The 14,711-nt window shown below is 46.7% G+C and overlaps 1 protein-coding gene across 1 annotated transcript in view; it reads left to right on the top strand.

The window, feature by feature from the left end:
• The window catches only part of LOC124012727 (CUB and sushi domain-containing protein 3-like), an 849,083-nt gene that overhangs the window by 827,883 nt on the left and 6,489 nt on the right, over nucleotides 1-14,711 (top strand). The window contains exons 63-66 of the mRNA XM_046326635.1: nucleotides 2,871-2,982; nucleotides 9,007-9,186; nucleotides 10,428-10,493; nucleotides 12,456-12,614. Of these exons, the coding sequence (XP_046182591.1) occupies nucleotides 2,871-2,982; nucleotides 9,007-9,186; nucleotides 10,428-10,493; nucleotides 12,456-12,614 (517 nt within the window). The remainder of the gene's footprint in view (nucleotides 1-2,870; nucleotides 2,983-9,006; nucleotides 9,187-10,427; nucleotides 10,494-12,455; nucleotides 12,615-14,711) is intronic.

The raw sequence follows: 14,711 nt of genomic DNA, 5'->3' as shown, positions 1-14,711 counted from the left end.
CGACTCCGCAGAACGACTCCGCAGAACGGCTCCGCAGAACGACTCCTCAGAACGACTCCTCAGAACAACTCCTCAGAACCGTCTTTGTTTTGGCGATGGCCTTAGTTTTGCGACGAGACCGCCGTTGACAGATGAGAAAACAAGGGAGACTGAAGTACTAACACCAATTGACCATTGCCTTGCAGAGGTGAAGAGCACACCTCCTTGTACTAATTGCTGATTGCCTCGGAGAGGAGAAACCACCCTCCCCTCCAATACAGCCACTGATTACCAAGATAACAACAGTTGCAAATTGCCCTGCCCCTTAATCCTGGTTGATGTGTCAACAATCATCTGCAAGTTAATGGCAGTCAGCAGTTCACATACCAAGAAGGCTACTGGGAAGACAGGCAGCACTTAAAGTAGATGGCCCTAGCTAGCTAAAAGATAGATAAAGACTAGCTATAGAATGATGATAATGATTATGATGATGAGCATGGTGATGGTGGGTATTTCTGATGAAGAAGACATTTTCATTTAAGTATAAGAACAAAAAAAAAGCTCTGAAACACCTTACCATGGTGTACGTTACTGTTCACAAATGTCACGAGCAAGCTAGAAAACAGTGTTGATGCTGAGAATAGAGTCGAACCCTGTTTGTGTTTACAAGGGTTCATATTTGTGTGGGTATTATTTCACTGTGTGTGTGTGTGTGTGTGTGTGTGTGTGTGTGTGTGTGTGTGTGTGTGTGTGTGTGTGTGTGTGTGTGTGTGTGTGTGTGTGTGTGTGTGTGTGTGTGTGTGTGTGTGTGTGTGTGTGTGTGTGTGTGTGTGTGTGTGTGTTTCTGACCGTTCTGGAGTCCTATGGTGTCTACACAGCGGGATCTGTAAACACAAGCAGTCCTTCCTCCGTTCCATGTCCCTAATGAGCCTTAAAACGCTACAACTTTCCCCCACCAAATCTGTGTTTACATTGTTAGGACTGATAAATGGCAAAACTGTACGGCAAATTGCCATGATTTGTCTGGGAGAAGAGAAACACATTTGCTGCATGGCTTGCCTCTAATTGTGAATCAAATGACATAAAAGTGAAGAGCAGCATGTAGTCAAAGACAACAGTGTTTTCCTTCTCTCCTGGGGTTCTGTTCCATCATAAACTATTAGATAGAAGACATCTATCTAGCGCACATTGTACTAAATCATCAATCCATTATAGTAACCACTAGTACATTATGCAGTGTTCAGAGCTACGCTGGTGGACCACTACTCGATAAAGGAGATGGTTACACACAGAACACACAGAACACAAAGAACACAAAGAACACACGGAAGGTAAGGGGAGAGTTATTTCTCATTGCTATTTCGGTAGCTCCTCCTTATTAAGTCAAGACATGGAAAAGAGCTCCCGCGTCTTGTAACATGAATGAACTTTAGGAATATTTTCGCCAGGGGAAAGGGAGTGAGAGGGAGGAAGGGGGTAGAGAAGGGCTTGAGGGCTCTTGCCGGGAATGAACTTTATTCATATTTTTGTCAGGGGATAAATATAATATGGAGTGAGAGGGAGGAGGAGGGCGAGGAAGGGCTCTTGCCCAGATGCGCTGGCATTAAGAATTCAAGCCTTATTGTAACATTTGGGGTCAAGTCATGCCCAGGCTTCAGAGAGAACAGTGAAATATCAGGCTTTCACACCCATAAATCATTTGTCTCGCCCTCGGGAGGGAGGGGAGAGAGAGAGAGAGAGAGAGAGAGATTAAGAAATGAGAAAGAGAGAAAGAGAGAGGGAGGGGGAGAGAGGGACAGGGGAGAAGGAGAGGAGACTGCTGGCTGCAGCCTAATGATATTGAAGCAAAGAGAAGGAGATATTGTATCCCAGAGATAAGGCCATGAGTCTTATTACTCGTCAGACTGTGTTTCAGCACGGGGGACGACGTGTTAATCAATTAATGTGTGAAGCCACTGTGTCATTCCATGACACGTTTTCATATTTCACTCCCCAGGCTCTGTCACACACACAGACTCGCACACACACACACGCATGGTCTCACACACATCTACACACACACGCATGCAAGCAGAGGAAGGCTGAGAGAGCTGAAAAGAGCTGACAAGGGCTAATCTGATATGTCGCTCTTTGAAAGGGCATCAGTGATCAGTCTGAACCAAGGAACGTCTTGGTTTGATGTAGGCTGCTTAAACAAAACCTTTCATAGGGATTCAAGAGTTGACTCGTGTGTGTGTGTGTGTGTGTGTGTGTGTGTGTGTGTGTGTGTGTGTGTGTGTGTGTGTGTGTGTGTGTGTGTGTGTGTGTGTGTGTGTGTGTGTGTGTGTGTGTGTGTGTGTGTGTGTGTGTGTGTGTGTGTGTGTGTGTGTGTGTGTACATCACAGCCTTTGTTTGATAGCAACATCAAAGTTGATATCAAACTGGCCTTTCAATTGAACCACTCCTATTCCTAGCTAGCCTGACTCCTCACGCTGAACACTCCCACTGCTCTATTCCTAGCTAGCCTGACTCCTCACGCTGAACACTCCCACTGCTCTATTCCTAGCTAGCCTGACTCCTCACGCTGAACACTCCCACTGCTCTATTCCTAGCTAGCCTGACTCCTCACGCTGAACACTCCCACTGCTCTATTCCTAGCTAGCCTGACTCCTCACGCTGAACACTCCCAATGCTCTATTCCTAGCTAGCCTGACTCCTCACGTTTGAAGCCCAATTACTTTTTATAGGCCTCTGAGACTAGTGTGAATATAAGAATATATGATACTCTTTATGCCATTGTTACTATAACTACATAGATCCTAACTATGGTGTGTGTGTGTGTGTTGTGCTTCTCTACTCCTGCGCCTATTGATAATGCAGGTGCACTCAGTTGTCTCTCTACTCTAACACAGGTGGGCAGCATGGTGGCGTTCCAGTGCCAGCTGGGTCATCTGCTCCAGGGCTCCACCACCCGGCTCTGCCAGGCTGACCTTACCTGGAGCGGCTCCCAGCCAGAGTGTATCCGTGAGTCACATCACACCCCCTACTGCAGTGGTTCTGATGATGTCACGGATATCAGAGGGTATAGCTACAGCCGTTATTGTGACTGGGTCATAGAGGGACAGTATAGAGAGGGGGTGATTCTCAAACCTCTCCTGGGGACCCTCAGACATTTTCACAATTTGTTGTAGCCCTGAACTAACTCACCTGGTTCACCTAGTCAAGGGCTTGATGATTAGTTGACAAGTTGAATCAGGAGTGCTAGCTGTGGAATCAATCAAATACATGGAATGGTCCCCAGAAGAGGTTTGAGAACCACCCCCTACTGTCCCTCTGTGGTGCCCAGTCACAACAACTGCTGTAGCTATACCCTCTGATGCCCACGATGACATCATCATAGGAAAAGCCCCCATGATATAATTGCATTTATATGGTCAGCTCATATTTCTATCATAAACCCATTCTAGGATTCTAGTTCTATGGTCAACCCATTCTAAGATTGTAGTTTTATGGTCCCGCCATTCTAGGATTCTATTTCTATGATAAACCCATTCTAGCATTCTGTCTCTATGGTCAACCCATTCTAAGATTATATCTCTATGGTCAACCCATTCTTAGATTATATTTCTATAGTCAACCCAATCTAGGATTATTTTTCTATGGTCAACCAGTTCTTGGATTCTATTTCTATGGTCAACCTATTCTATGATTCTGTTTCTATAGTCAGTCCATCCCCGACTCTTGCTAGGGACCTCCATGATATCCGTCACTTCTGGCCACATCACTCTGACCGTGACATGTCACCCTGACCATATCACCGTGTTCATCTGTAAAATAAACACATCTTAGGAACCACTGACAATTTTTTACACATTAGCCACAAAGAGTAAGAAGAGGGAGACGTGATGTGGTCCTAACTACACTAGTTTGTCATGGTTGTGTCGTACCGACGCTCAGAAAGTGTGGCTTGTACTGTACATCTTTGATAATTATACAGTACATCTGTTATGTCAGGCACAGGAGTCTTGCAGGTGATTACATGCAGGTGTTTTTCAAAAAGTTTTACTTGCAAAATAGCAGTTGGCTGTTTCCTAGGTAACAAGGATCTTAGAAGGATCATGGCACAACTATCTCCGTTAGCGCCTGCTACCGAACCAAAGGGCTTCATTACTTTTTCAATGATAAAGTAGAGCACTCTGCCAAGCTTCAAGGTCATATTTAATAACTGCTACTTTGAAAATTAATTCACATTATTGGAAACAGCAAGGATCATTTTCTACTCTCACCGTCACAGCAGGTGAGCTGATATATCAGAGGGGAAGGATGATTCTCATGAAGAGATAATCTTTATGGAGGTAGATTCAGAGACCCAGCCTAGCGGGAGAGACCCTAACCTTCACATCGGCTCCCTCCCAAATGTCCCACATCCCCTGTATCGGGCACTACTTTTGATCAGGGACCATATGTCAGACTACCAATGTAGTTCACAATATAGGGGATAGGGTGCCGTTTGGAGGCAACCATCCACACGAATCGTCAGTCAGCCCCCCTCAGGGTAGTCTTATCCACTCAGCTACCTCCATGGGGATAGGGTGAGGCAGGGTAAAGTGGGGTGAGATGGGGGGGGGGGTATAGAGGGGATGGTGGTCTCTTTTTCTCTCTCACACACTCTCTCTCTCACTCACACTCTCTCTCTCTGTGTCTCTCTGTGTCACCTATCCCAGGAGTGTTAATGTCCCCATCCAGGCAGGGAGGAGAGAAAGGCGAACCCTGGTCTTATCTCCCCATACAGCCTGTCTCCATCCCTCTCCACTCACACATACACGTCATTCCCACGTCACACCATGGCAAAGCACCCACCCCCACCACCCCTCCATCTAGCAGTATAAGGATATAGCACGTAGTAGTAGTATGAGGAAATGTTGTTAAAATATGATTTATATACACTAATTAAGTATAGGCTTACCGCAATATTAATGTATTGTATGAGAAAATGATTGGAATACAGATGTAATTTCCAGTCAAATGGAAAAGAAATGCCAGGGTGGCAGTGGATGCACGCTCTCTGTCTGCCCAAACAAGGAAAGATAGAATCAAAGAGCCCAGCTAGCACATTTGGTTCCTTGGAAGTTGTGAGAACGTATGTATTTGGTTTCTGATTAGGTTCTAGAAACAAAGCCATAAGTTTCCTGACTGGTATAATGTTTTTTTTTTATGTCCTGAGAACGAATGTGAAAACGTACATTTTTAGGTTGCAGGGAGTTTCTGAGAATGTTGTATTATTACTTTGGCACGGCGTCAGTGAGATTCAAACCTATGATCTTCTGTTCTCTGTCCATGGAATTAGTCCTCTGTGCCACCAGGATGGAGCTAGCATGCCATGTTTTTATATGTTAGTCTATTCAAACAGACCCCATTTCAAACAATGGGGAAACAAGCACTCATTAAGATCAGGTGTTGCCAATTAGTGGACTTGGCCAACACACTTCACAAGATAGAAGATAGAGTTTTGTTGATGCTGAGAACTGAACGATGTGAGAACATGAATTAAGTAGAACCACAAAGAAACATGTAGGAAACGTTAGGCTGAAGTTCTGAAATTCCCACAGAAGAACGCTGTATCTTAACGTTCTCTGAACTATTTGAGAACATTCCCAATGTCAAACCAGTTCGAGAACGTTCATAGAACATTCAAAATTTAAATTAAATGCAACCAGGGAAAATTCTGTTAAATTAATGAAATACCAAGAAAAAATAGATTTTTTGTGAAGTTCCTAAAATGTGCTGAGAATGTTCCAAAACCAAGTAACTATTCTGCACCATTCCCAGAAAGTTGTGGGAAGGTTGTATGCTAAATAACCATAGGACAACCACGATCTCAGCAAGCTCTAGGAAACATAAGGTTCTCAGAACATTATGTGCTAGCTGGGTGAACTCCCTTAAACCAGTTTGTTACATGGCTGACTTAGAGAGCATTGACAGATGGCTACCAATGTCAGATTGCTGTTCACTCAAAAAATCTTTACTCATAACTACATTTCACTCTTTCTGTAATTAGCCTATATTCTGCCAATTGTGTGAAGAAATGTCAACACACAGTGTCACACAAATGTCATTGATATAGTTCAATATGTGTAGGATTACTCACAGTGTGTAATATAATATTCAGTAACTATACATAGCCACCTTTCATATTGGAATAGACAAAAAAAGAATACTTAAGTCTCACCATAACCTCCAACAGCTATCACACTGCCCCAAAATATCCCCCCGCCTCCTGTACTGTTCAAGAGACCCATCAACATACACATACACACACACACACACTCATATACACACACACACACACACACACACACACACACACACACACACACACACACACACACACACACACACACACACACACACACACACACACACACACACACACACACACACACACACACACTCATATACACATACACACACACACTCATATACACATACACACACACACTCATATACAATTACACACACACACACTCATATACACATACACACACACTCATACACACATACACACACACACACACACACTCATATACACACACACACATACACTCATATACACATACACACACACACTCATATACACATACACACACACACACTCATATACACATATACACACACACTCATACACACATACACACACACACACACACACACTCATATACACACACACACATACACACACACTCATATACACACACACACACACACACACACACACACACACACACACACACACACACACACACACACACACACACACACACACACACACACTCATATACACATACACACACACACACTCATATACACATACACACACACACACTCATATACACATACACACACACACTCATACACACATACACACACACACACACACACACACACACTCATATACACATACACACAAACACACTCACATACACATACACACACACACACAAACACACTCATATACACATACACACACACACACACACACAAACGAACACACTCATATACACATATACACATACACAAACACACACTCATATACCCATACACACACACACACACACACACACACACACACACACACACACACACACACACACACACACACACACACACACACACACACACACACACACACACACACACACACACACACACACACACACACTCATATACACATACACACATACACACACAAACACACTCATACACACATATACACATACACACACACACAAACACTCATATACACATACACACAAACACACTCATATACACATACACACACACAAAAAATACCTCAAAATAAAAGAGAATTGGTAGGTTAGTTGAAGCATTGATCCCTCCACAAACCTAATCACAGCCCCTTTTGATCAAAGATGGATAATAGTGGTTCACTGGCTTAGCTGAGTGACAGAGAATCCCCTGCTGTTTGATCTTCCATGGGTTGGTGGGTTGGGGCAGTGACAGGTAAACACACACACACACTGTACACACACACTTCTCTTTCACTCTGGGGACGCTGCCACAACACATCACTGCATATCTGACCCTCTCTGGGTTGCTCAACTCAACTCCGGGCCATCTCTGTAGACTGTGTAGAATGCAACCAACCATACCTGAGAAAGTAACCAGTCGTATTCACACACACAGTGCAGCAGTAGGAGGTGTCTTTGTGTTTGTTCTGGGTAGCCAGTGAATCAGTTCAGACTTGGTGTAAGCACATCCAGTCACTTGCAGGTGCAGGATACAAAACGTGTCGTGAAGGAAAGACATATACCAGCCAGTGACTGTGCAAAATCATGGAAAAGAAAATTCAATAGAGCTTTGATGGTGCCTGCAGCTATGGGCAGATGGTGTGAAGAATAGCAGTCAGCTATGGGCAGATGGTGTGAAGAATAGCAGTCAGCTATGGGCAGATGGTGTGAAGAATAGCAGTCAGCTATGGGCAGATGGTGTGAAGAATAGCAGTCAGCTATGGGCAGATGGTGAGAAGAATAGCAGTCAGCTATGGGCAGATGGTGTGAAGAATAGCAGACAGATATGGGCAGATGGTGTGAAGAATAGCAGACAGATATGGGTAGGTGAGAAGATCAGCAGACAGATATGGGCAGATGGTGAGAAGAATAGCAGACAGATATGGGTAGGTGAGAAGATCAGCAGACAGATATGGGCAGATGGTGAGAAGAATAGCAGACAGATATGGGTAGGTGAGAAGAATAGCAGACAGATATGGGTAGGTGAGAAGATCAGCAGACAGATATGGGCAGATGGTGAGAAGAATAGCAGACAGATATGGGTAGGTGAGAAGAATAGCAGACAGATATGGGTAGGTGAGAAGAATAGCAGACAGATATGGGTAGGTGAGAAGATCGGCAGACAGATATGGGCAGATGGTGAGAAGAATAGCAGACAGATATGGGTAGGTGAGAAGATCAGCAGACAGATATGGGCAGGTGAGAAGAATAGCAGACAGATATGGGGAGGTGAGAAGAATAGCAGACAGATATGGGCAGATGGTGAGAAGAATAGCAGACAGAGGGGCAGGTGAGAAGAATAGCAGACAAACATGGGGAGGTGAGAAGAATAGCAGACAGATATGGGGAGGTTAGAAGAATAGCAGACAGATATGGGAGGTGAGAGGAATAGCAGACAGATATGGGGAGGTGAGAAGAATAGCAGACAGATATGGGGAGGTGAGAAGAATAGCAGACAGATATGGGGAGGTGAGAAGAATAGCAGACAGATATGGGCAGATGGTGAGAAGAATAGCAGACAGATAAGGGCAGATGGTGAGAAGAATAGCAGACAGATATGGGCAGATGGTGAGAAGAATAGCAGACAGATATGGGCAGATGGTGAGACGAATAGCAGACAGATATGGGCAGGTGAGAAGAATAGCAGACAGACATGGACAGGTGCAGGTGAGAAGAACCATATTAGTATGTGGAAAAAGCTCATCTCTCTTTCTCCTTTCCTCGGTCTCCCCCTCTCCAGCCCACTCATGTAAGCAGCCAGAGAGCCCGGCCCATGTGGAGGTAATAGGGATGGACCTGCCAGGGTTTGGTTACACCCTCCTCTACTCCTGCCAGGCTGGGTTCTTCCTGTCCGGGGGCTCGGAACACCGCGTCTGCAAGTCCGACGGTACCTGGACCGGGAAGATGCCCATTTGTCGAGGTACAGGACAGGAACATGACATGTCCTGCGTGTTTGTTTGTGTCTGTGTGGCTCCAGGGTGAAGTTCCCCCTAACCTTCCACCATTCCTAACCATAGCCATTCGTGTGTGTGTGGGTGTGTGGGTGTGTGGGTGTGGGTGGGTGGGTGGGTGGGGCGGCAGGGTAGCCTAGTGGTTAGTGTTGAACTAGTATCCGAAAGGTTGCAAGTTCATATCCCCGAGCTGACATGGTACAAATCTGTCGTTCTGCCCCTGAACAGGCAGTTAACCCACTGTTCCTAGCCCGTCATTGAAAATAAGAATTTGTTCTTAACTGACTTGCCTAGTTAAATAAAGGTTTTAAAATAAAACTTTTAAAAAAATATGCTGATACAGTACAGAGGCTCTCTTGTAATGGCATATGCTGATAGAGTACAGAGGCTCTCTTGTAATGGCATATGCTGATAGAGTACAGAGGCTCTCTTGTGCCACAGGCCGTGATTGCAGCCGCAATGGTATGGAGCATATTCACACACATATTCACACACACTCCTGGCCACTGCTGCATCGCACAGCTGTGCACTGCAGGCCACAGAGTAATTACACACACTTAAACAGATGTGTAATGTTGTGGGAGAATTTCCCACTGTGCCAGGCTGCTCTGCTACCACTGCAGCAGACAGCATCTTGTGCTATTCTAGTGTCTATCATGCCAGTGCAGTGGAACAGACAGGACACGGCTCCTGGTCCACCAATGGCACTTACCTTCACTGTCATGTAGAGGGCCACTGCCACAGAACACGCCCTCTCCTGCATAACCCCATGCTTATTTCTGGGTTTCTCACTTCATCTTGTTTCTTCTTACCAGATACCTTTTATACTATTATTACCAAAAACATAATGAGAGGAAAGCTTTGCAAGTAAGCCTGTCATTGTACTATGTAGACTTCGCTGTATCCTGTGAACATCCGTAGGACAAATCAACTGTGATTTTCTATAATTTGTACAAGATGTCATGCTTGACCTTTACATTCCAGGACACACCATATGCATTTATTATCCATATTAACCACATCTAGACATTTAGAAATTCCACATACAGAACTCTAAATGGGACTGACAATAGAACTCATAATTCGACCCCAAAGGAGTTAAATTGCATTATCTCTTGATGTGTGTTGCTGATGTACCTCAATACATGATTAGAAGTCCCCACATGGGGAAGTTGATGTGACATAATGGGACTAATGCTGTTTCCTATAGCTGGGTCCAAACTCTCGGAGAAGCCCATCAAGCCAGTGGTAGGGACACCTAGTCCCAAGCTGAACGGTGAGTGCCTGACTGAAGTGTCATCACCACACACACACACACACACACACACACACACACACACACACACACACACACACACACACACACACACACACACACACACACACACACACACACACACACACACACACACACACACACCATAAAAACTGTGCACACACACGTGCGCACACACACCATTACAGCAACGTCAAAAAGAGCAGTGTTCTGATTACAAAATACTACTCTGATGCCGGTACTGTAAAGTGCAGCTAGCAATCACAACAGAATGAATATGAACAGCTTCATCTGGCCTCGCAGAGGGCGAGGGCTTCGCTAATAGCACCTCAGAAGGACTGGTGTCCTTAATTCAATCTTGAGTGCCCCTCTTGAGGGACTAGAAGTTAATGAAGCGTGGAAAGAGTAAGTCTGACGGTAAAACGTCCCAGCAGCACAGGCCTGACAGGCCTCTCTCTCGTTCTCTCTCTCTTTGTCTTATACTCTTTCTCTCTCTCTCACGGAGTAATCTGTGGTGTAGTGATATAGCAGCCCAACCATCCCAAAGTTTCCACTGCCTTCAAAACAAGTTTAACATTTATCAACTTGGAGAGGGACTAAGTTCTTTAAAAGCTTGGAGGTAATTTACTAAGTTTGACTTACTCTGAGTATCACGTTTTAGGGGAAACCCAGATGCAGACAGTGTCGAAGTAACAACAGTTTATTACTAGAACAGGGGGCAGGCAAAACGACAGGTAGGCAGAGGTCATGAATCCAGATCAGATTCAAAAGGTACAGAACGGCCGGCAGGCTCAGGGTCAGGGCAGGTAGGCTCAGGGTCAGGGCAGGTAGGCTCAGGGTCAGGGCAGGCAGGCTCAGGGTCAGGGCGGGTAGGCTCAGGGTCAGGGCAGGCAGGCTCAGGGTCAGGGCGGGTAGGCTCAGGGCAGGTAGGCTCAGGGTCAGGGCAGGCAGGGTCAGGGCGGGTAGGCTCAGGGTCAGGGCAGGCAGGCTCAGGGTCAGGGCGGGTAGGCTCAGGATCAGGGCAGTCAGGGTCAGGGCGGGTAGGCTCAGGGTCAGGGCGGGTAGGCTCAGGGTTTGTAGGCTCAGGGTCAGGGCGGGTAGGCTCAGGGTCAGGGCGGGCAGAGGTCAATAATCCAGGGTGGTGTGACTAGGTAAAGGACGGCAGGCAGGCTCAGGGTCAGGGCGGGTAGGATCAGGGTCAGGGCAGGCAGAGGTCAATAATCCAGGGTGGTGTGACTAGGTAAAGGACGGCAGGCAGGGTCAGGGCAGGCAGGCTCAGGGTCAGGGCGGGTAGGCTCAGGGCAGGTAGGCTCAGGGCAGGTAGGCTCAGGGTCAGGGCGGGTAGGCTCAGGGTCAGGGCAGGCAGAGGTCAATAATCCAGGGTGGTGTGACTAGGTAAAGGACGGCAGGCAGGCTCAGGGCAGGCAGAATGGTCAAAACCGGGAAAAGTAGATAACAGGAATTAGAAACAGACAGGAGCAAGGAGGAAAACGCTGGTAGGCTTGATGGACAAAACAGAGAACAGACAGACAGAGAACACAGGTATAAAAATGGGAATAATGGTGGAAGACTGGCAACACCTGGAGGGGGGTGGAAACAAGCACAAAGTGAAACAGATCAGGGTGTGACACTGAGGGTGAAAGGTCCCAGGGCCCTGTGTCTGTGAGCACTAGTAGTATTTGATCAATCATGATGAATCCTATCGACTTACAAACAGTGGAATATAAAGTGACAGTATGACTTAACCAAGGTCCTATTTTTCTGTTTTCCTCTTATTTCTTAAAATATTTGTTCAGTTTTATTGAAGGAATGGAAATGAAAAGGGAAGACAGTGCGAAGACCGGTGGGGCCAGGATTCGATCCCACGCAGGCAACGGGATGGCGTGTGGACTTAACCGCTTGAACAACCTCAAGCATAACCAAGGCCCTCTAATAATCAATATTGTCTATGCTCTGTTTCAGTTCCTGATGACGTCTTTGCTCCTAACTATATATGGAAGGGTTCATACAACTACAAGGGAAGAAAACAACCAATGACTCTGAGTATCACAAGCTTTAACACCACCACGGGAAGGGTTAACGTCTCCTTGACCAATAGCAACATGGAACTGCTGCTTTCGGGTACGACATCTGCATTTTACGCTATATTACACAGAGAGGACACGCTAGGAAAGGTCCCTAGCCACTCCTTGAACACACACACACACACAGATTCACACACACATACTGGAGTAAAATGGAGCCGGCGTTTCAGATGCAGAGTTTCTCTCCCACAATATGCATGTGACTAGAAATGAGTGTTACTAAACATAGCTGACATCGTTTGATTGGTAGGGCCTTAATGTCAGACGGTATCCATTTAGGACTGTATCTACTTGGTGGGAAATTAAATTATGTTGTTTATTTGCCTGTGTGGAGGACATTTGGTAATATTTGAAACGGGCATTTATGGTCTGTCTGATCTCAGAACATGTTTTGTGTTGAGGTGTTTTGATTTTGCAGTGTGCTGTAATTGATTTGAAAGCTATGACTCATTTATTTCATATTCATTTTTGGGGGGTGTTTTCGCATAGCCCCTTAATATAATATTTATTCTGTCCCTTAATGTACCTTCATTAGTGGAGCCTAATGGATGTGTAAAACTACCCCCCCCACATTTCTCTTAAATGAAATATGAATCTGATCTGACAAATCTTTCACGGATTTACCATAACTATCTGGAGAGAAAAGTCCCCTTCTCCTCTTTCCCTCTCACTCCTTCTCTCTCACTCCTTCTCTCTCACTCCTTTCCTCTCACTCCTTCTCCTCTTCCCCTTCACTCCTTTCCTCGCACTCCTGCCCCCTCACTCCTTCCCCCCTGACTCCTTTCCCCATCACTCCTTCCCTCAAAGTCCTTCTCCGCACTCCTTCCCCCTCACCCTTTCTCCCTCACTCTATCCCCCTCACTCTTTCTCCCTCACTCCTTTCCCCTTACCCCTTCCCCCTCTCTTCTTCTCCCCACACTCCTTCCCCCTCTCTTCTTCTCCCTCACTCCTTTCCTCCTTCCCCCTCACTCCTTCCCCCTCTTCTTCTCCCCTCACTCCTTCCCCCTTACTCCTTTCCCCTCACTCCTTCCCCCTCTTCTTCTCCCCTCACTCCTTTCCCCTCTTCTTCTCCCCTCACTCCTTCCCCCTCACTCCTTCCCTCTCTTCTTCCCCCTCCTCCTTCCCCTTACTCCTTTCCCCCTCACTCCTTCCCCCTCCTTCTCCCCTCACCCCTTCCCCCTTCTTCTCCCCTCACTCCTTCCCCCTCTTCTTCCCCCCTGACCCTTTCCCCATCACTCTTCCTTCCCTCAAAGTCCTTCCCCACTCCTCACTCCTTTCTCCCTCACTCCTTCCCCCTCACTCTTTCTTCCTTTCCCCTTACCCCTTCCCCCCTCTCTTCTTCTCCCCACACTCCTTCCCCCCCTCTTCTTCTCCCCTCACTCCTTCCCCCTCTCCTTCCCCCCCACTCCTTCCCCCTCTTCTTCTCCCCTCCTCCTTCCCCCTTACTCCTTTCCCCCTCACTCCTTCCCCCTCTTCTTCTCCCCTCACCCCTTCCCCTTCTTCTTCCTTCCCCCTCACTCCTTCCCCCTCTTCTTCCCCCTCACTCCTTCCCCCTTACTCTTTCTTCTACCCTCACTTCCCCCTTTTCCCCCTCACTCTTCTCCCCCCCCTTCCTCTTCTTCCCCATCACTCCTTCTCCCCTCACTTCTTTACCCTCACTCCTTCTCCCCTCACTCTTTCCCCCTCTCCTTTCCCCTCACTCCTTCTCCCCTCACTCTTTTTTCCTTCCCCTCACTCTTTCCCCCCACTCCTTCTCTCACTCTTTCCCCCTTCTTTCCCATCTCACTCCTTTCCCCATCACTCCTTCTCCCCTCACTCTTTCCCCATCACTCCTTCTCCCCTCACTCTTTCCCCATCACTCCTTCTCCCCTCACTCTTTCCCCCTCACTCTTTCCTATCTCGCTCCTTTCCCCATCACTCCTTCTCCCCTCACTCTTTCCCCCTCACTCCTTCTCCCCTCACTCTTACCCCATCACTCCTTCTCCCCTCACTCTTTCCCCATCACTCCTTCTCCCCTCACTCTTTCCCCCTCACTCTTTCCTATCTCACTCCTTCTCCCCTCACTCCTTCCCCCTCACTCTTTCCCATCTCACTCCTTCCCCCTCACTCCTACTTCCTCGTTTCTCCACAGCTG

This window comes from Oncorhynchus gorbuscha, linkage group LG24, assembly GCF_021184085.1.
Source record: "Oncorhynchus gorbuscha isolate QuinsamMale2020 ecotype Even-year linkage group LG24, OgorEven_v1.0, whole genome shotgun sequence".
NCBI lineage: Eukaryota > Metazoa > Chordata > Actinopteri > Salmoniformes > Salmonidae > Oncorhynchus > Oncorhynchus gorbuscha.
Note: the sequence above shows the minus strand (reverse complement) of the source record. Positions and strands in the feature narration are given on the sequence as shown.